This window comes from Buceros rhinoceros, unplaced genomic scaffold (assembly GCF_000710305.1).
Source record: "Buceros rhinoceros silvestris isolate BGI_N320 unplaced genomic scaffold, ASM71030v1 scaffold6200, whole genome shotgun sequence".
Lineage (NCBI taxonomy): Eukaryota > Metazoa > Chordata > Aves > Bucerotiformes > Bucerotidae > Buceros > Buceros rhinoceros.
This window is the reverse complement of record NW_010387794.1, coordinates 46735-68333: the sequence shown is the minus strand read 5'-3', so window position 1 is coordinate 68333 and position 21599 is coordinate 46735. Positions and strand designations below refer to the sequence as shown.

The 21599-nt window shown below is 39.5% G+C and overlaps 1 protein-coding gene across 1 annotated transcript in view; it reads left to right on the top strand.

Annotated features, from left to right (window-relative positions):
- The first annotated feature begins 4980 nt into the window (after window positions 1-4980).
- The window catches only part of BCL2L13 (BCL2-like 13 (apoptosis facilitator)), a 34435-nt gene continuing 17816 nt past the window's right edge, over window positions 4981-21599 (top strand). Inside the window, exons 1-4 of the mRNA XM_010134371.1 lie at window positions 4981-5101; window positions 14579-14689; window positions 15569-15725; window positions 20074-20143. Coding sequence (XP_010132673.1) covers window positions 4981-5101; window positions 14579-14689; window positions 15569-15725; window positions 20074-20143 — 459 coding nt within the window. The remainder of the gene's footprint in view (window positions 5102-14578; window positions 14690-15568; window positions 15726-20073; window positions 20144-21599) is intronic.

Below are 21599 nucleotides of genomic sequence, written 5' to 3'. Positions count from 1 at the left end.
GTGGCTCCCGCACGGACCCCGCCGGCTGACTCATCCCGGCTTTTTGCTCCTTGCCGTTCCTGCCCGGATAAAAATACCTCATTCATCGCCGTAGTAACTGAGTAGCTTACGCTGCATACTCGCGGGTTGCTCGTCTGCTCGGGCACTGCTTGTCTGGCGCGGTTGAAACTTCACAGGGAGCGCAGGGCTTCTGCCTTACCTGGCTGCCGTCCTGCGCGCTTTCAAATCCAAGCAGCGCCTGACAAATTAAAAACAAAAAGAGTTAACAAAAGCTTGTTTGTGAAAGATGGGTTTGTTGTGATTTTAGTATTGTGGCAGTGTGGTTTAAAGCTGGGAAGAGTTGAGAGCCTTTACAGCAGATAACTCATACAGTTTCTGTTTTCCTTCCCAGAAGAAAAATCGACCCATTTGCCTAGAATGTTCAGTTAATTACATTTCCCTCTAAGGTCAACTAAAACCACTGCCCAGGTAAATAACTATTGTGTTTTCCAGTATTTCTATCCATTAAGTGCCACTAGAGGATCAGTAATGGATGCAATATTGATTCATTCCAGTGGAACTGACATGTTTGAACTCAGTAGTTCTCTGTTTATTAAAAACAATCTCTTCAGTCGTACTGTCATGTATTGTTGGAAAAGTACTCTGAAGAATGTATCTTCCAGCTTGACTGCAATCAGGTGCTTTGGGAAGTCCTGCCTGTTATGTGAAGTGTTTTCCGAGACAAACTGCTCCAGGGTTAAACTAGTCTACACATGCAAGTCGCATTCAAAACCCCTGCACAAACCTTCTGGTAAATTGTAGAGTGCTTGAATATTTTCCATCTTGTCGATATGGGTGTGGTTTTGTAGACCTGCATCTCTTTAAAATTCAGTACGTTTGGATAACGAGCACCGTGTAAATGGAAGGCTCTAGATTAGAGTGAACTGAGAGTGGTTGGATGCTGCAGAGATTGATACCAGGAGGATGACCCAAACCCGGGAATATATCGGTGCCACACTGCCCTGAAAATGATTTGAACTCCAGTGCTACCATTTTGTTGCCTTGCTAAATCTCCCTGTCCATGCTTGGATGAACACTTGCTGACTGAGATCATGCATGTTTTGAAATAATTCATCACCAGCTGAAAGTACTCTGCTAGAGCAGCTGCCTAGGGTGATGAAGTTTGTAGCTAGTAAGTGTGGCCTGGTAACCTGGGCTGTAGGTGGGAGCTGCATCCAGCCCTTGATTGACTCCATTTTCAGGTGACAACTTAACCTATGCTCATGGTAGTGGTGCTGTTTGTGAAAAGTAGGTGATCTGCAACTGCGCTGTTCTTTCTGGACCTGTGTTTTTAGTGCATTAGAAATTGGTAGCAATATTGATCACCTACTGTTTTGTTCATAAACATGAAGCAAAATACTTTGTAAGACTACAGCTCTAAATGCAAAAGGCAAGTCTCAGACCTGCAACAGTTGAATAGATAGATGTGAAGTAGATCTTAGTGGCTGCTGGTGAACCGTTCTTACAGGCAGCGTAATAATGCTGTTGCCTTTTGGCTTTTGAATGACGTACAAAACAGCTTGATGCACCGTAGGATTTTGCAGGTAAGGACTGAAGCACAGCAGAACCTCACTGCTAGGGGATTATATCCACTGTATTCCTTGGTAGACTTGTGTTGCCTGTTATCTAACGTGTAACTCTGCTGTGGATTAGGATGTGACAGATTGCATGAGGAAATGTCAGTCTGACTGTAACTCCTGTTCTCAGGTCGGTTGAGCAGCTCAGTCCACATGAAACAAGTGACAGCAGGGTTGGAGGAGTAACAAGCTAATTATGCTTCAACAGGTGTAGCATTTTATTCCCCCAAGGGTGCAGAAGTTGAGAAAGGTGACATTTTTTGTAGGGGGAAGTCAGTAATAATTTTTATCTCTTTAGCTTTTTAAGAGGCAATATTCTTGCAGTGAACCTGTTACACCAGAAGTAACCCTCTTGCCTTTGCTTTGAGGCTTGTGTACAATGCCTTATTTCCTCTGCCCCATTACATCTCCCATACAAGCTTCTGTCCTACTCTCTTACACAGTTTCTTCCATTTTGCTCCTGTAGAGAAAAGCTCTCCTTCCTCTGATCTGGACTCTCAAGCTGTGTGTCCTTTTTTAATCCCACTCATTCCTGAAAAATGGCCTTTTCTGAGAGATTTACAGTGTCTGAGTCAATATTGCTCTATTTCTTCTTGTAAACAAAAACAGTCATTCACATTTTGAAGTGAGTAATGCACTTGCTGTGCTGTGGGCTTCTCTCAAAGGAAGACCAGGGATTCTGAAGTGCATTTCCAGTCTGATGTTCTTTTATGTGAAGCTGAAGAAATTTGTTCCATTCAAGTTCTTAAGTCTCCCTCCTCATTTCAGCATAAAGCTACCTCTCAGAATACATTGACCAAAGTGATTATTTTTTTCATCCAGAGCTTTTTTTCTTCATTCTTTTCCCTCCCCTCCAGAGGTGCTGAGCTAAGCACGCTGACATTTTCGTGAATCAGTCCTCTCTGTTGCACGTGGATCGCTGTGCTGATACTGTCTCTCATGTTTGTTTTGATCGACTGTTCTTTTCTTTCATTTTCTATGTTGATTCGGAATTATATTTTGTAGAATAATATTTGCTATATATTCCGACTTGTTCATTGATCCCCAGCAGAGTGTCTGGATGTCCCTGGACCGTCCGTCAGACTGATGCTTCCAGTACAGATCAGTTCAGGTTGTCTGGAAGGGCTTGCGTTCCCTGTGTAGGTGTTGCGAGAAGCGTGTTTCAAGGACTGTGGATCTCTACTGGACAAACCAGAACTGAAATGTGCTGGGGAGATTTTGCTTTTTGGTGAATGGCATCTCTCACACCTGGTGATGTGAACATGTGATCATATCTGGGCATCTGAAGAGCAGATCTATTGTTAAAGGATCCTGAGGTCTGAGCAGCTATTTTTTTCCAAATCTCTCTGCTTTATGAAACTCTTGGTGTATGAAAGTTGCTGAAGGGTAACTGTGTTTTGTGCAAAAGCTGCGCTTATCCTCTGCTATAATTTTTTACAGTTCTGAAGCATGATGTATCGCCTGTAGAGCCCTCTGGGGTTGAAGAGGTAACATAAATTACTACTCCAAGGGAAAAGGAATGAGTGTTAACTCAAAGTTTCAACATTGGTTCTTTCCTGTATAAATCACTACTTGGGTTCAAGCTGTAGCAAAGAGTCAACCGAATCTTTCTGGTAAAGGATTTCAGGTCATTTGAAATACATGGTAAGAGGCAGGGCTGCCAGAGTATACTCTTTATGAAAGAGTCCTCTTCTGTTTTCCATAGTGAATGAGTATCAGAAACCAGAGTTCCTGAAGATTAAAGGAAGAATGCTAAGCCAGTTTTGCACCAGCTCTTTTCGTTTTACAGCTTTTAGTTTGATGGTGAAATTTTTTCTTTGCCAACCTACCTACTCACACAGTAACCATGCCATAGCACAGTTACAGTCCTGTTAATCCTCAGTAGCCAGTTGTACTGGTATCAATCTGAATTCCTTTCCAGGGAGGAGGGGTGTTAGAAGTTAGCCCAGACATGTTGCATAGCTAGATAGATCAATGCTTTTCTTTTGCTTGCTCCGTTTATTTTTATTATTTTTGATCTTGAGGCTTTGTTTGCAGGTTGTGCTTTGGTTGAGGAACCTTGTTCTCTCTTTTAGTCTCAAGGCATTTCCAGTGTAATCGGGAACCCTCCTGAGATGTTCCAACTTCTGTTCCCCGTATATAGCATTTTTCTCATTCTGCTGTTTTAAACTTTAACCTTGGTTTAAATTTTTCTACCAAGTGTAACTGCAGTCTCACAGTAGTAAATTGTCTAGCTCCTTCAGTATTTGTTAAGTAGCTGTTCTGTAGCATGAACTTTGTTGTGTGCGTTTCGTTTAGACATCCATTCTGATGGCCAAGAATGGGCTACTGCTTGTTCGGTAATGGCTCTTTGAAGTGATGGAGGACTTTATTTTGAGAGTTTATCTCAAAGCCCGAAATACTATTATTTGATTCATCAAGTTGATAGCATGTTGGATGTAGTTATCCAGACTGTTCGTAATATAAAGAGCTAAAACATGTCGGTTAATCTGAAACTTCCTTGTGATCCGTTGTATGGCTTTTTTCTCATTTTCGTGCTGTTTTTGGAGTTGTTTTTGGTTTTTTTAACCTCATCCTTTATGGCTGTTTTTAATATCTCTCAGCTTTAGTTTTTCCTGCTATTCTTATTTGGATGTTTGAAAAAAGCAACAAAACAACTAGAATAAACCAGGGAAGTTCTCTGGCCAGATGTTACTGTTAGGTGTGGATTTCTGATTTATAAGTCTTAAAGTCTGGGTGAGAAATCCAGGACACACAACCATCTGCTCTTCCAATCCGGACAATGAGTGTGGAATTTCCTCTGTTGACCATATGTTGTACATTGTTGCTGGAACAGTAAAATGAATTTGAGGCAATTGTGGTCACTTTTCCTGCATTAAAAATTTTAAGCATCATAATAGTGAATCTGAGAAAGCAGAGATTCGGGAAAATAGTAGTTAACTAAGTCTTCAGAATCCCTCAAAACCTCTTTGCATGAATGCAAGTGTATTTTTATGTGTGTTTGAGTTGGGAATCATTAGGAGGAGGACATGTGGTGAGCAACTGTTTGATTTGCTTTAGTTTGAGAGTACGTATGCCAAGCAGGAGTGAGAAAAGCCACTGTGGGCAGCAGGCAGGCAGGGTGCTGGACTGGGTGGTGGTTAGTTTTACTCTGCATGGTTCTTGTTAAAATAAGAATGCATAGGATATCAGGGCAAAACCCTGGATTGTTACATAATTCCTTGTTACGTATGAGTTCATGACCTATTGCAGCCTTACAAAAAACCAAACAAAACACTCTATTCTTTCCTTACCATCTTCCTCAGTTACCCAGAGAAAACACTACGTGCCCCAAAAGATCACTGCCGCATTGCAAGCCAACCCAATGGCGTCCTCCACTGCTGTGCCTGTAGGATTTCACTACGAAACAAAATACGTCGTTCTCAGCTACCTGGGACTTTTATCACAAGAGAAGCCACAGGAGCATCCTCCTCCTTCAACTCAAGGTAATGTTTGCATATTCATCTGTACCTATTTACATATGCAACTGTATTTCCAATTAGTTCTTCAGCTGTTTGTGCATGGATGTAGAATGACGCGTGGTAGGTGTGAATGCAGAATGTTAGCCTGATGTTGAGGGTAATGCATCTCTTGTTTTATTAGTTTAATGTGATGGCAAGAGATGCTGTTGGAAACGAAGCTGTTTGTATTTAGATTACTGTTTTAAATTTCAGCTATAGCAGAGTCGATTGGTGTTTATGAAATAAAAAGGTGGGTTTTAGTAGCTGTCTCGAGGTTAGGATAGAAGGATGCACTCTATCTTTGTTGAGCCATCTTGAGAATTTGAGCCCATGCTTGCTTTTCTTGGGAGGCAAGTGGAAGTAAGTGAGGGTGAGGTGGTGTTTACCAGCACAAACTCTGAGCAATGGCTTGAGCAATCTCATGCTAAGTAGTTTTGCCCTGTTATGTCAATGCTTCTGTTGTTGTCAGTCATTGGTAGTACGGAGACTGACCTATGCTGCGTCTCTGTATTTATTTATTTAAAGAAATCAAGAACTGCATGGAATCAGAGTCGGGAGTTTTTTCCAGAACAGGTTTTTGTATATAGGAGGTTAAATAAATAAATAGGAGACAGAACAAAAGAAGTTTGAGACTTTGTGTTTTGCATAAAACTTAAGTTGTAAAACTTTATTTTGTGGTGGCAAGCACCTGAACAATGTGGCTTGTCAAGATTGTTTTAGTGGCTTGTCACTTCTTAATGACGTTTCATTCACTACTAGTTCCTGTGATTCAGAACTTACTCCGATGAAAGGCATATTAAAAAACGCCACAGTCTTTAGAATCCTTTTCTTTTTAACAAGCATTTGAGAATGCATACTCTGTCATTTACTGAGCTTAGCTGTCATGAAGTGAGAGATTCCAGAACAGAAAAGATAGCATTGAAATTATGACAGAAATTATTTTACCAGTTTGGCACTAGAGCATATACCATATGCTGGTTATATTATATATCGTTTATAAGATTAATCTTAGTATATTTAAGGTATGTCTGTTACTTCCACTTTGGCTGCGTCTATGAAAGGAGAGGTCCATGAAAGGAGAGGCACCTTAGTAACAAGATGCTGTTTCATAAAACCCTGTGTTGGAAAGTGTGCTGGTTTTAGCCATAACGTCTCATTCTGAATATCCCATGTGGAATAACTGAGCTATATGTACTCAATATATTTCCAGTTTATATTTCCTGCTTTGTTCTGTAAATGCAAGATTCGGAAAGGAAACTGTTAGTCTTAAAGCTATTTTTGAAATAACTTGACTGTAGTTACCTTACAAATATTTGTAAATGGAGGAGAAACCTTTCAACTGATTCTTATTAATGAAACCTCTAAGAAATACTGACATTAAAAAGCAATATTAAAACTTTATGAAGAGAAAACTGCAAATGCATAAATAAAAATTTTGTAGGCGATTAAGAGCACTTTTAAGCTCTGGAGTAAAGATAACTTTTGAGTCTACTTTTCAGATACTATTTAGATATATTAGCTTGTGTGATATCAGGCTGTAGCTGGATTTGCTCTCAAAATACTCTAAAGCATTGACTTTCTAAATTTGTTCTTTCATCCTTGTTGCTCTAAACCTCCCCTCCTAAACAGGAAATTCTCCTACATTTCCCTAGCACTTACTCCCAAAAACAGATGGTAATCACAGCTTCTCCTCTCCTGGTCATCTTTTACTGTAATTAGATTTCTCTTCCTGTGTTTTTACTGTTTTCTGATCAAAGCCTCTGGAAAAAAGAATTTTCCCTTACTTGTAATCTGCCATGTTGTTTCTCACTGTGTTTGTAATGCCTTGGATAAACTTCAGGTTGTTCCTGAACTAAGTGCAAACACTTTATCCTTCTGGGTCAGGTTTTCTTTCATTCTTTCCTAGCTCACTTTTCCTGGTGCTTTTCCTTGCTTCCAACAGCTTTCACTTGTCTGACAGTTTTAAAACATCCTTTTTCCTTCTCTTGTTGCTTGTAATTGAAGAGTTGTTTCAGCTGCACTCCCAAGGAATGTGTGGTAACACCCGTGTGTTTATTTTGAAGTACAGTATGCATCTTCTTTGACTATTACGTAGCTTCTATAGACAGTCTGTATCTTATCTTTGTCTGACACATGGCTGATGCCTGCTCGCGGAGAGCTGTACCAAAGCAGTCAGCTCTGTACGCTCTATGCTCTCCCCTAGGGAAGCAGCGAGAGAAGCAGCGGCCCTTAATGGATGCTGCCTGCACTGCCTAATGCACTACTGGAAGGTATCTGGGTATTACAGTAACAAGTGTGGTCTGAGAAACCTAGTTAGAACAAAAGAGATGTGAAGGCCAGTAAATGAAAAGGCTGTTGTGTAGAATCCCATCAAGAGGAGGAAACTTCAGGGTTTTGGTAATGAAGACGTATGAGGGATAATAACAGCATGACATTACATCGTGCTTGTCATTGTGTGTTCAAGCACTGTCATCAGCCGTTGATACAGTGTTTTGACTGATCCCAAGTTCCTTTCATTGATGATTTTTCTGGTACTTTAAAATGCTGGTCAGTAGTCCTTCTACTCTCTGTGGCTGAACGTTGTTGATTTATGATTTAGGAGGATTTTGATAAAAAGTATCTGTCACTTAATCTTACTGTGCTTTCATTTGGTTGTGATGCTGACAGACCTTTCATGGGAGATAACTGAAGCAGTGATTTTGGCTATTGCCTCTTCCAGTTGCAGAACACTTTTATTCATATGAGGTATTGCCTCTGGCTATGGTACTTTCCCTTCATACTTTTTTCTTGCATCCAAGTAAGTTCTTACTCTTTGTCTGATTTCTGTATGATATGACAATGTACAGGGAGTATCCATACAGGGATATTTTTCCTCTAGAGGGCAGTTCAGAGCAGATTCCTTATTGCTGCCACCTTATACCACCCACGGGAGGATCTTCTCGCTTTCCATTGCATGTGTACAGAAAGAACGTGGGGAAATAAGGCACACTTATTAAGTTAGTATTTCTGTACCTCCCTTCAGTCTCCTTCTGCAGCAGTCTCCCAGATTTCAGTGAAGTTTCAATACTCCAACTAAACTAGAGAATGTATCTGATAGGTCAAAAAAACAACTATAAAAATGATCTCTCCCATCAGGAGTGGTACTATTTTATCTCTGCTAGAACTGGTAGGATAAATTCAATGTTTTTGTCCATTCCCCTCTCTTTCCTCTTATGGTAATCTCTCATAAAACTCTGCTTTCCTGCATTTCATGCGAGAGAGTTCTTTTTCTGATGTATGTCTTTTTGTTTCAAAACCTCAGATAAATCCTTTAAGATATTTGTTAGACATCAAGTTAAAACTTCTCATTTTCTGCACATGTAATATGCTTTACAAGACCAATGGTATTGTAATTTTATTTAGTGATGAGAAAGCTTGGGCAAACTACGTAGAAAATTACCTCACTGAACTTCCTATGGGATCTCTTGATTGGTTTTGATTTTATTGCAAGAAAGATGGCTTCAATTACAAGAGTGAAAACCACTTCTGGCTTCAAGCAAAAGAGCCAACATCTGATTACTGCTTTGAAATTTTTATTTAGATAGCTTCTCTTCAGTGCAGGGACTGAAAAAAGAATCATCCACAGTATTCTGAGCTCCTGAAGAAAAGACACTTTTACTGGACAAACCAATCTTTTAACACTACAGCTCTGTAGTATTCTCTAGTGGATTTCAGTGTCTCCATAGGAAAATACAGCAAAATTATCTGGGCAATAGTTTGAGATATTATTCCTGTTACAGTTGTGGCAGAATATTCTGCATAGCATTCTTCAGTTTATTTAAAGCAAAGTCCATTAGCAGTAAATTCTATTACTTTTTGACAGGTTTTCAGGGAGGTCAATAATACAAATTGCTCAGATCAGTCTGATAAAATACACATGTAGGGTATCATCTCTGCAAGTTCACGTGGTTTAAGGCAACAGACAAGAACATTTATTTAAAATGTGTGGAAGCTCTCATGGAGGGATGCTTTAGTATTTTTTCAGAACTCTTGTATAACTACTGGTTCGTACGTAGATAATAAATACAAGGTACTGGAAAACATTCCTGCATTTCCCCCCCTGAAGTTCACAGTCATTATAGAAGCTTCCAGTCTGCTGCAGTTGTTAGTACTACTTACTTTTTAAGTGAGTCAAAGTACTTTGTTCTTGTGATTCAGTATATCTGTATGCTTCTTTGTGTTTCATCAGATAGCAACTTTTAGTGTATTTCTGTTTTTTAATCTACTTCCCTGTAGTTTGACCCCATCCCATGGGTCTGTGACTATAAGGAAGATTCTGAAGAAAAGTATTTTTTCTATTTTCTGTGACAGAAGGAGAAATCTTAAATAATCCCTTGGCTCACACAGCATCTGAAAGATTTATAATCAGTGCCACTGCTGCATTGATTACTCAAGAGATGAATAAGGTTTTGACAGTTTTACAACTTTCCTGAGGCACATGCTGTCTTTAATCCAGTTATTGTGCACATTGTTCTTTTGACCGTTTATTATCTGTTTTTTGGAATTACTGTATGAAGTGCTGTATATAGTCAGTGATCAAGACATTTCAGTGGTTTCCCACACACATTTCTCACAGCTGAGCCACGCTGTTACTGGGAGAAATGGGTTTTATATTTGTTTGTTCACTTGCTTCAGTTAGAAGTGAAGTCTCTTACATCTTAGGAAATACGTGTACAGATAGGCAGGGATGGTCAGGTTTCATGAGCTGTGGGAGAGCTCAAGGCTCCTTAGTGGCCATCCCAAATGTAACAGGAGTACCTCTTTTGTATGGGTTTGACTGTCATGGGTTCAATACCTGTCACTGGAAGATTTTCTGTCATCAAGTGACACTTGGACTGGCTGTTGCAGAATATCTTAGTTTTCGTTGTACTCCATTCTTGTAGCTTTGCTTATTCTTCACAGTACCTACTGTTGATCTGTATGAAATGAAGGAGTTTTTGAGGTGGTTTTAGCTTAGATGAATAACTCATTCCTGAGAAACTTTCCTCTTAGGGCAACACATACATACCTTAGCTGAAAAGGTACACACTGTAGGTCAGACCAATCCAGTTCGTGGTGATGAGGGAGCTATTTCCTGAACTGAAGTAAGGAAAGGGAGGTTTTGGCATGTGACTTGGAGAAGAGGTGGTCCCTCCGGGAATGTGAATTCCTGCTTAATTAAGTCTCTCTGCCCACAAAAAAAAATTTGACTGCTAGTTAGCAATGTCTGGTCTCTTTCCAGTTCTTAATATTGGACTTTTTTTTAGTTTCTTTTAAGCTAAGCCTTCTTACGGTTTATAAAGAGCTTCTTTTAAACATTTGTCAGATCAAGGGCTATGTCTATATATGGCGTATGTGTTCTGGAGTTTGCTGGAGTAATGGATATATTTTTCATTAAAAGAAACAGATGAATACATTTGTGAAGAGATTTCATATATATTTGTTGCTTCTCAGTGCTTACAGAAATTTTAGACGCTTAATTATTCTCATTGTTCTATAAAGTCCAAGATGTTAAAGAAATACTAGAATCATGCTGAAAGTAGGTTTTTAAGTCAGCATTGATTATACAAAAGTCAATATAGAGATCTAGAAGACCTTGAAAACAGAGATATTGATAAATTAAAATTACAAGCATGAAAGAAAAAAAAAGTCAGGAGTAATCTGTGACATCAGTGGCTTTCTTTTTCATTCACCCCATGTCCTCTTCAACTAAAAAGATGTAATGCTTTTTCAGTGTCTCTTTATAGTTGCTGTTGTCTCTTGTTAGCCACAGCTTGACACAAACACTGTAGAATCAGATGTGCAGGCTCTCTAGCTCTGATGAATGATCTCCTGTACTTCCTCCTCCTGGGATCAAAGCTGGGGAACTGGTTAGTCTTGTATTGTTACTAAACTTCTGGCGTGGCCTTATCGGTGGCCTTTTACTGAAGTACTACATTTATGTAGTAGTTGTAAATAACACTGTCTGATTGTCAGCGATGCGATGCTTGATGGACTTTCAGAATACATTTTCCCTTACTTTGCAGGTTACCTCCAAATACCTGAAAACCAGAATCTTAACAAGAACACATTTGTGCAAAAGGAAGCATTTATTCCATTAACAGAAAGTAGAATGCATCAGCTTCTTTGATAAGACTGTGTAACAGAGGTTTGTTCTGTCTTTGGGTTGGGAAGAGGCCTTTCAGAGTCAGTTTACCGAAAGCCCATAATAGGCAAACCCATTTTTTCAGTGTAGGAGAGCATTCAGAGTTTATGGATCTTACAAGTACTGTTTCTGGTGTGACCATTTGCATTATTAAACAATGAAAATACGTTCTCATCTGCTAGAAGTTATTTTTACTCTTCTATTCTACCTATTTGCAAACTGATTTGGAAGTTGTCTAAATGAGAAAAAAATACTGCTTGCTTAGGACCTTTGCTGTTAGAATACACTGCTCTCCAACACTGGGTGAAATTTTTGTTGGTAGTGGTCAACATACAGGAGATGCAGAAAGCTGAAGTCCGTTGATAATTAGGGGAATAAACAGTGCAAAGTCACTGGTCTGGGAGGGGTGGGTTTTGATGTTTTGGCATGACTGAGCAGTCAGGTGCTATTGGAATCAGCAGCTGTTGCAAAGTTGTGGGTGTTACGAGATGGAAACCATTGACTGCAGCACTGATTATCTAAACATCTCTTTTGTATGCTGGCAGCAATGGAATTTCTCTTCCTTCCATTTTCCGGGTGACTTATTATCAAGTATGACAGCTTGTCATGTGTCATCATCATCACATTAGTCCCGTGAGCATGGGTGCTCTTCTGAATACCCTCCATATACAGGGTGAAGCACAGGCTAAAATAAGAGTTTGTACTTGCATATGCTTGTTGCGCTTGACTGTGAAGCAGTGGTTTGGTCATTCAAAGAAGTGACCTTAAAGGGACTGACAAGGCACTAGTGAGCGTCTATTCATTAACCAAAGGGAGGAACAGTTTGCTTCTCCCTGGAATTTATTGTTCAGAGTGGCAAAGGGAGTGTTTGAGAAGGGATTTAAGAAGATAAAGTTATTCTGAACATAGCGATAAAATTGTTTAATGGTCAGACTCAATATTAAAGGTCTTTTCCAACCAAAATGATTCTATGGAACAATTCTATGATCTGAGTGGTAGTAAAGTGGGAATTAAATTGATTATCTCAGGTTCCTTTAAACTGATCACATAAATAAATGTAAAAATTTTACACTGACTTGTACATTGGTTTAGAAAGATTTTGTCTCACAGGTATATCTATTGAGCATTAAGTTTTTAAGTATTAGCACACATTCAGTGGGTTGATTCTGGGTTTTTAACTAATTTTTCAAATGTAGGAGACCTTGCAAGCTTATTGTCTAGTGTTTTTTTAAATACAGGAAGCAACACATCTGTGTGTGTGTGTTAACCACTATCATTGCTTTTACGGTTTTTGCACGCTGATACAGAAACTAGTGATATTGTGTGTCCCTTTTGGAGGAAAGGGTAAGACAATACAACACTGAAAGGAGTTCAAGCAGATTAAATAGAGAGAGACTGAAGAAAATAGGCAGTCACTCTTAAGGCCACCAAACTATGATTTAGTATCTTCCATACAGGGATGAAGAAAGGTATGCCAGAAAGCTACACTGAGCATTGCAGGACTTATCTGAAGATTTGGATGTGAAATACAAGTGATGAGGAAGAAATGAAGTCAAATGATAGCAACAGTACAGATATAAATCCTTTCCCTTTTTATTCAACTGAGAGAAGAACGTCTGTAGAGCAGAACGATGTCTAGATGCCCAGGTGGAGCTGTAGGCAGTTGGAGCGGGTGTAAAAATGGTGAGATAGGCTGGAGAGTTGTCAGTATTTGGGTGCATAGATAAGAAACAGTGGATGTGCGCAACGTTATCAGGTTGGCCAGGAGGTGGTGTTTAAGTCATGGGCAGAAGGGAGCATGAAGTTCCAAAAAAAGAATTCTAAGGAATGTTCAGAAATAAGAGAACTAAGAAGCTGTGTTTTGGCTAACCCAGTGACTGATACTGTTGAGAGTAGCGGAGTGCAGGGCTGATGAGGACTGATAATTGACCCATATCTTAGGGAAGGAGATGGCTGGGAGAGGAATTACTTAGCAAAGGGAAGTTTTATGGTCAGTTTTATTTGTTTGTGTGTTTATTTCAGGAGAAAATTGTTCCATAGATACAAAAATCACTTTTATATTCATCTGGATATAACAGATCCTTTTCATCTCTTAAGTAGGACATTTTAATGAATTAAAAGAAAGGAAAAAGAAAACTTCAGTGGTAGGCATCTGGTTCAGTGATGTTTGGTGAAAACAAGGTAGCACTTAATTGAACAGTTTTTGAGGTGTGCTTTAAGAATGGGATTTGAAGACATGCTTGAAAGCTGACGGCAAAAATAAATGTGGAAAAAATAAATATGAGCAAAACCAAAGAAAAAGAGCTAAATAGCAAGAGTTTTGAGCTGGAACTCTGTCCCAGACATCTAGTCTTTCCTTTAGTACCCATCTCATAAAATAGGTACTTGAGTAGTTACTTTGCCATGCAGCTTTTTATTGGAAAGGTTGACATGCAGGGGGCAGTTCCTTAAAGATTCAGATGTTTTAAATACCTTGGCTGTTTGGAAGCAGTTCTGTGTTTCTGTTTTGCTACAGCGTACTGATTAAGATGACTGAGAGTCCATGTAATCCTGATTGATGTGGCTGCTCTTGCCAAATACCTAAAGTCAGCACATGCAGAACGTGTATTCATGGTCCCAGGCCATGGCATGTGTACTTCTGAGGATATGCAGCCATTAAAATTCCTAAATGACTTGATTAAGAGATGGGAATTGACAACTGACTGACAATTGAAGGGTCCTTTGACTGTTTTAACTTGTGAACCCGGTCTTAAATTATTTAATTGTGGCCTGTAGACTCTTCATTAACAGCAAAATGATGCACAGTTAATAGATTTCAGGACTCTTCATTGAGTCATTACATAGTTGCTGTGAGTATTTTTGTAGATTTCACATGCATCAATATCAATTTTATATTTTGCTGCTAAAAATAAGCTTATACCTATGTGTGCTTTGTTTTGGTGTAGTTTGATAATGAGCGTATTAGTTTTAATGACTGCTTATTTATGTGCCTTGGTTTGATTTTGGACTTACGTTTAAGATAAGTTTTTAATAAAGTTTTTATGTATCTTGTTTGCAGCTTTACAGTTCTAATTTTTTAAAAAATAAGTTCGTATTTAAAGCACCTGTTCTATCCTGAATAGGTCTGGAAGTTTATGTGGTTTTGGGTTCATATAATAAAACTTCTGTAATAGGTGCCCTTAAGGGTTCATACTTTTTGCTGTCTGAAATAGAACTTTCACTTTGGATTTCAATATCGTGTTATATGATCTACCATATTTGAAATACTACATTTGGATAATTTCTCTGGTTTCTTTTAGAGACTCAACAACAGCTTACGGCACAACATGGTTTGGAGAAAGAGGCTTTGGAGAAGATTAAAATAGAAATCGAGGAGGAACTAAAACATCTTGATGAAGAAATCTTGGAAGGTGCTCTTCAGATTTTCCCATTTCGCTATAATCTCTATGAACTGTAACGGTGGTTAATTTGTAACAGGTACTCTAGTTAAAGACATTTTTGAACACACTGAATCTTCTTTACCCTCCCCACCACCACCACCCCACCACCCCCACCGCCAAGATTTCTACACATTATCTCATGACGTAAAATAGTTAAACATTACTGTTGAAGTGGTGGAGAGTAGCCAAAGCAAACACTTGAATGATATTTAATAGGTTACTATAAATAATGAAATGTAAGCAGCCCTTAAGCTGCTCCTGTTGATACAGTAATGAAATCATTCCTCAGCAGCCAACGTTCAGAGGAGTGTGGACTTAAACCATGAGATTTCTCACTTCCACCAGGTTTATATTTTGTGAAACCTGTAGATGTGGCTTTTGTAGGAACTCCCAGCAAGAGATGCTTTGGAAACAATCTTTGCTTTGCATGTGTGTTAAAAATTGGAATTCGGAAGCAGGAAGGCTCTAGATCTGTTTACATTCATCCATACAGACCTGAGAAGGAAAAGGTTGTATGAACAAAGTATTATTTTAAGAAATAGTACTGCTGCTGTGTCCGTGTGTGGGCAAATTTTACCATGGAAAAGAGGCTCTCTTGCTGCTCCATCAGGGTTGGCATCAGCTTAAAATTTGGCTAGCTTGCTGGTTAGGATGCAGCTGTGAAATAAGAGCTGGAGGGGAAATGTAGCTCAAAGTCATCAAATATTTGGACGGTACTTGTTTGTCCATAGCTGCCTTCGAGTATAGAGCTGTGATTTCTTTGTTCTTCATGTTAACTGGTGGGATAAGAAATCTGAGACTGTTGATGTTCTTATATGAATCTATTTTATTTTATTTTGTTTCTCTCAGCATTTACCTCTACAGGATTTGACTGCCACACTTCCCCAGTGTTCAGTCCTGCCAATCCAGAGAGCTCCATAGAAGACTGCCTGGCTCATTTGGGGGAGAAAGTGTCCCAGGAATTGAAAGAACATCTGCACAAAGCACTGCAGAGCTTGCTTAGCAAGTGAGTTTCCATTTGCATTTTCAAAGGGAAGGTGTTTCCTTTTGCATTGTTACTGCTGCTGGAATGCTAAAGACGGGACTACATTTTGTACTGCATTTCTTTCTTTCTAAATGTTCCTTTATTGGGCTGTTTTTTTCTATTTTGTGTTGTAGTGTGCAAATAATTCTTTGCTGGTATTTGCTCTTTGCAGTAACATAAGCTCTAAAATTTTCTCAGCTTTTACCAGTGAACTTGTGAGACTAATTCAAGTTTGAGTGCTGGTGAAACGAGCAGCTGGCAGCTGCCAGTTGCCATTGCACCTATCATGAATGCTGCGCTGTAGCCAGATTAACAACTTCTACCATATAGTTAAGAGCGGAGCTGAAGGTTGGTTTGTAGTCTGGCTCAAGATGAGTGGGTGAGTTTCCCTGAAAAGACAGTAGTTAGATGCTTTATGACCACCATTCAGGTACGCATCTGAAGCACACGTGGGCCCTGGGGTAACCTTGTTGTCTTAAGAGCTGTCCTGCCAGTTTAAGCTTACTGTTTGAATAGCACATTGTACTTGGCATGCTATTGTCTTGATTAGTGTCTTTTGCAAATTGGAAAAATTGTTGCTGCTTGGGTTTCTGTTGTAAATTACCAGCCTGATTTTAATGGATCCTCATGAGCTACTTCTGGCTGTTCTGAATGACATCCAAAATGTATTTGTAGAGACCTGGAGTAGGAAGGTGCTACTTCAGGGACAGTTACATAAATGCAGTTGTGAAGGCAGCATTAGCAAATAGCTATCCAAATCTGTGTTTTGTGGATTGTTTTAAATGGATGGACTGTTTGGTGGATAATGAATTGGTTGGTGGTTGCATCCAGAGGGTGGTGGTCAATGGCTTGATGTCCAGATGGAGATTGGCGACAAGTGGTGTCCCTCAGGGGTCTGTACTGAGACCAGTGTTGTTTAATATCTTCATCAACGACATAGACAAGCAGGATCGAGTGCACCGTCAGCAAGTTTGCAGGTGACACCAAGCTGAATGGTGCAGTTGACATGCCTGAGGGTCAGGATGCCACCCAGAGGAACCTGGACAAACTTGAGAAGTGGGCCTATGTGAAGCTTAGGAGGTTCAACAAGGCCAAGTACAAGCTCCTGCACCTGGGTTGGGGCAATCCCCAGTATCAGTACAGGCTGGGGGATGAAGGGATTGAGAGCAGCCCTGCAGAGAAGGACTTGGGGGTGCTGGTTGATGAAAAGCTGGACATGATCCTGGACAATGTGCACTCACAGCCCAGAAAGCCAACCGTATCCTGGGCTGCATCAAAAGCAGCATGGCCAGCAGGTGGAATGAGGTGATCCTGATGCTCCGCTCCACTCTGGAGTCCTGCATCCAGCTCTAGAGTCTTCAGCACAAAAAGGACATGAATCTGATGGAGCAGGTCCAGAAGAGGTCATAAAAATGATCAGAGGAATGGAGAGCCTCTGTTATGAGGACAAACTGAGAGGGTTGGTGTTGCTCAGCCTGGAGAAGAGAAGGCTCTGGGAAGACCTTATAATGGCCTTCCAGTACTTAAAAAGGGGCTTCTAAGAAAGATGGAGATGGTCTTTTTAACAAGACCTCTTGCGAAAGGACAAAGGGTGATGGTTTTAAACTAAAGGAGGGAGATTTAGACTAGGTAGAAGGAATAATTTTTTACAATGCAGGTGGTGAAACACAGGCATGGGTTGCCCAGAGAGGTGGTAGCTGTCCCATCCCTGCAAACATTTAAAGTCAGGTTGGATGGGGCTCTGAGCAACCTGGTCTAGTTGAAATTGTTCCAGCTCACTGCAGGAGGGGTTGGATTAGATGACCTTTGAAGGTCCTTTGCAACCCAAAGTATTCTATGATTCTGTGAAATAATATGCTCAAAAGAAGCTGAGAATACCTAGTACTACTCTTCAGAGTGTACGTAGTTGTTCATGAACTGTTTGAACAACAAGGTACTGGAAGCCTAAATATCAACACCTAGTGTAAACTTCCTAATGAATGGGGCTTAAGCCTTCCATACTTGCATTGGAGAGGCATCTCATGAAGGTAATGCCCTTTATGGTACACTTCTGGAAGATTACCAATGTGGAAGTCATTCCATCTGAACTTCAGGAAACACCTTTTTACTGTGAGGGTCGCTGAGCAATGGCACAAGTTGACCAGAGGGGTTGTGGAGTCTCCATCCTTGAAGGTATTCAGAAGCTGTCTGGGCGTAGTCCTGAGCAGCCTGCTGTAGGAGACCCTGCTTGAGCAGGGAGGTTGGACAGGATGTTCTCCATCAGTGTCTTCCAACCTCAATTGTTTTGTGATTCCTTTACTAGCCCATTAATTCCTTAACTAGCTCCCTAGTCAACAACTAAGGACTGACCTCTTATGACCAATATCATTTAAAACTGACTGTTCAAAGTCAGGTAGGACAGGGCTTTGGGCAACCTGATGCAGTGAAAGATGTCGCTGCCCGTGATCTATAAAGGTCCCTTCTGAGCCAAACCACCCTATGATTCTGACCTGGATTTCACAGCAAAGGTGACATGTAACATCTGACCAGACAGATGGAGATGGTTGCGTCTTTTTCCATGAGTTATCCGTCAGCTCACCGTTTAACTTTCAGAAACTGCTATATATACTGTCTGCTTCTATATGTGGTTTCTGTAGGGTCAAAAAGTAAGTTCAGTATTGTGTAAACTAACAATTATTTTCCCACATAAAAAAGTATGTGGGGTACAGGTTTCTCCTGAAGTGGCAAAAGATAAGCTAGTGTGTTCCTTCAGAAATGGCAGAATCTTATCTGCCTTTGCAAGCCAGGCGTTTGTCCCACGTAGCCTTAAAAGCTTGTACTTAGTGTATCTTCTGAAGAGCTGAGGTTTTGAGAACTACCTCACTACACATTAAAAAACCGACTGGCAACAAGTTGGAAAATGAGCAGTAAGCCTTGCAACCCATCCTTTTTTTGTGTCTAAAGTGGTAAATTGAAATAACAGCACTTTGAGTTTAAATATCATAAAAGTTGTAGATTATTGCCTGACTCCCTGACATTGAGGGGCCATAACTGGTGCACTCTGGATTAATACTTTTTGGAAACCTGTTGAGATGAAGTCTTTGAAAATTAAGTGGTTCTGGCTTGTTAGTGGCCTGATGTTCTAGGCTTCTGGTGTATTCTGTGGGAAAATATTTGCATTCTAAGTATTTCTTAGTTTATATATGTACATACATACGAAGTCTGAAATGCCTGTGAAAACATGTTGACACGCATGCCTTATTATGAGGCAAACTAAAGCTGCAGTTTAATCTCTTGATAATATCCTTCCTGCAGCTGTTGTTGCTCTTCTCATCCCACTGATACGTTTGGATTTGCATTTTAAAGGAACTGATGTACCAAGGAAGTTAAGAGAATGCACTTAAAACGACAGACCCAAATTATGTTTTCCCCAGTGTGCTTTAACTCTGTTCTTTTACCCACATGCGCTGCAGTAGCGCTATTTGATGCAATACTTGGTTATTTTGCTTATATTTCCCTGTCCTCTTACATGGATATAAACAAGTATGTTACGGTGCAGTAGGCTGCTAGATCAGGGCATCAATAAGCAGTCTTCTGTCCAATAGCAGTTACCACCATTCCTCTTATACTGAAGCCTGAACTTGCCTTTTGTCACAGTCTGGCTCAGGACAACTGCTTTTGAAGCAGCACATCTGCTGTCACTTGGCAGAAAGTCTCTGTTGTTAACTGACTCTAGGATAGTGTATGATCTTGGAGGGAAGTGTATGGAAGACAGGAATTTCATCACCCCAATTCAGAGAAGCAGAGATGTGATAAATCTAAAATGGAAGTATTGGCTGAAATACAATGGGGGGTTTGTGATCAAAAGCGCTGTTTCTGTAAATAAAGCCTTTAACTTTAACATAGTGTTCATGTGGTCAAGCAGTCCGTGATGGTTCATAGCCTGTATTGTTCATAAAAGTTTTACTCTGCATTTGCCTCTGTCTCACATATGAATTTTTTAGTAAATTTTTTAATATTTAAAGTCTTAGATTATAAAAATTTATATGCAAGAGCTTAGAAATTTTGGTAGCATATCAGAGAACGTAATTACCTAATGTGCTTTAAGTTGTAAAGTACCAAATTTTTATGAAATTCACCTAACCAATTATATGAAATTGTGTAACTGGGGAAGTTCCTGACCCTGTCTGGTGCTGATGTTTTATGTCCTGAAATGTGAGACTTGTTAGCTTGAAAATTATTTGCTGTAATAAATTTGAAAATATTTTATTCTCTGAAAACTGAGAAATTTATTTTATTCACATTCTTTTGTTTCCTTTTATAACTTTCAGTGTTGGTTTAACTTCTGCAGGCCGGTGACATATCAAGAATATCGAGAGCGCACACAAGAGACAGCTGCTCATGCCAGTGGATGGAACAAGGTACCAAATAAGTGACTTTCACTTTGATACTTCTCGCATCTATTTGATGTCCACAGTGTTTTTACTAGGTATAGTTATGCTTCACAGAGGACCAAGAATGAGAAGAACCCACTAGTTTTTAATATGGAATAACTTTCACTCTGAGTGGTAGGCGTGGACATAATAGGGAGCTCTTAGATAATTTATCCAGAATTTATTTAATGAAAGTATTAGGTCAATCTTTCTTTATTATAGTAAAATGAAAAATTAATAGTTGGTGCTTGACATAATTTTTAAAAAACAATCATTGAACATTTTTTAATTCCTGAGAGAGATTTATTTCTTCAGCAGTTTAGTAATGAAATCTAAGACAGACGTTTTCATAGCATTTCTTTACTGTTTCTTTGCTCCCATCTCAGGTTCCAGATGTATGTTAAAAAAAAAAAGTGCAGACCATGGTGACAATAAAAATTGATAGAATCTTCACAATGTTTAAATTGTTCAGGAAACAAGGATGGTGTGCCTGCCTGGTTTCAGGACCAGTTATCTCAAATGATAAGAAGCTTCTTTTTTAAAAGAAGATGCAAATCTGTAAATGAACTGTCTTATAATAGCTTTAATGTAGAATGAACAGAGTTACTGTTCCCGCATTCATCTTTCATTAATTGTTCAGATTCATTATCTTAATCATTCTCTGATGGGTTCAGTGGATGTCAGAAAAAAGAATGAAAGAGTGAAATAAATATTTGTAAATTCCATCACAAACCGAGTGTTAAAATTTTGTCTTAAATTTAAAATAGAACAAGAGATCTTTTTTCCCCTCTTTACTTTTTTTTTTCCCCCCCAGAAATACTCTTTTCCTTAGCTAGATTTCCCTGCTTACTTCAGAAACTGATCATCTAACCAAGGGTGTGGGCAGTTTTAAAGCAGTTTATTAAACATCGTATGACAAATTGCTGCCCGTGGCTCCAGCAATTATAACTGGTGTGTGTGTGCTTTTGTTTATCACCTTGTCATTCACAGCATTTTAGTTTAAGCAGCCATGAAATCTGATTATCAAGGTGGCTTAAGCTAGCACATTTTACTTTTCAGTTGGTGAAAACTAAGATCGAGCATTAAACCAGTCATTGTGGCTCAGCTGGCAAGGGAGAAGGTGGATGGAGCTTGTCAGTTGCCTGCTGCATCTCCCTATGCTCTTGGTACACACCTCATGAAGACACAGCCCTAGGTAGATGGATCAGCTGCGTTTGGGGTTATGATTTAGCCTTCATTGCTGCTACATTTGTACAGCCCCTGTGGCTAATGGGTTTTGGTCCCCATCAGCTTGTGAATGAGAATATCATCTAGAAGATGCCTTTGTCAGTATCTTTGCTTACCCATAATGTTTGTTGCTACAAAACCTACGGTCCAGAAGCGAACCAGAATGGAAATTTTGTAGAATAATACAGCACCCATTTGTATTGTTTTTGTGGTAGCT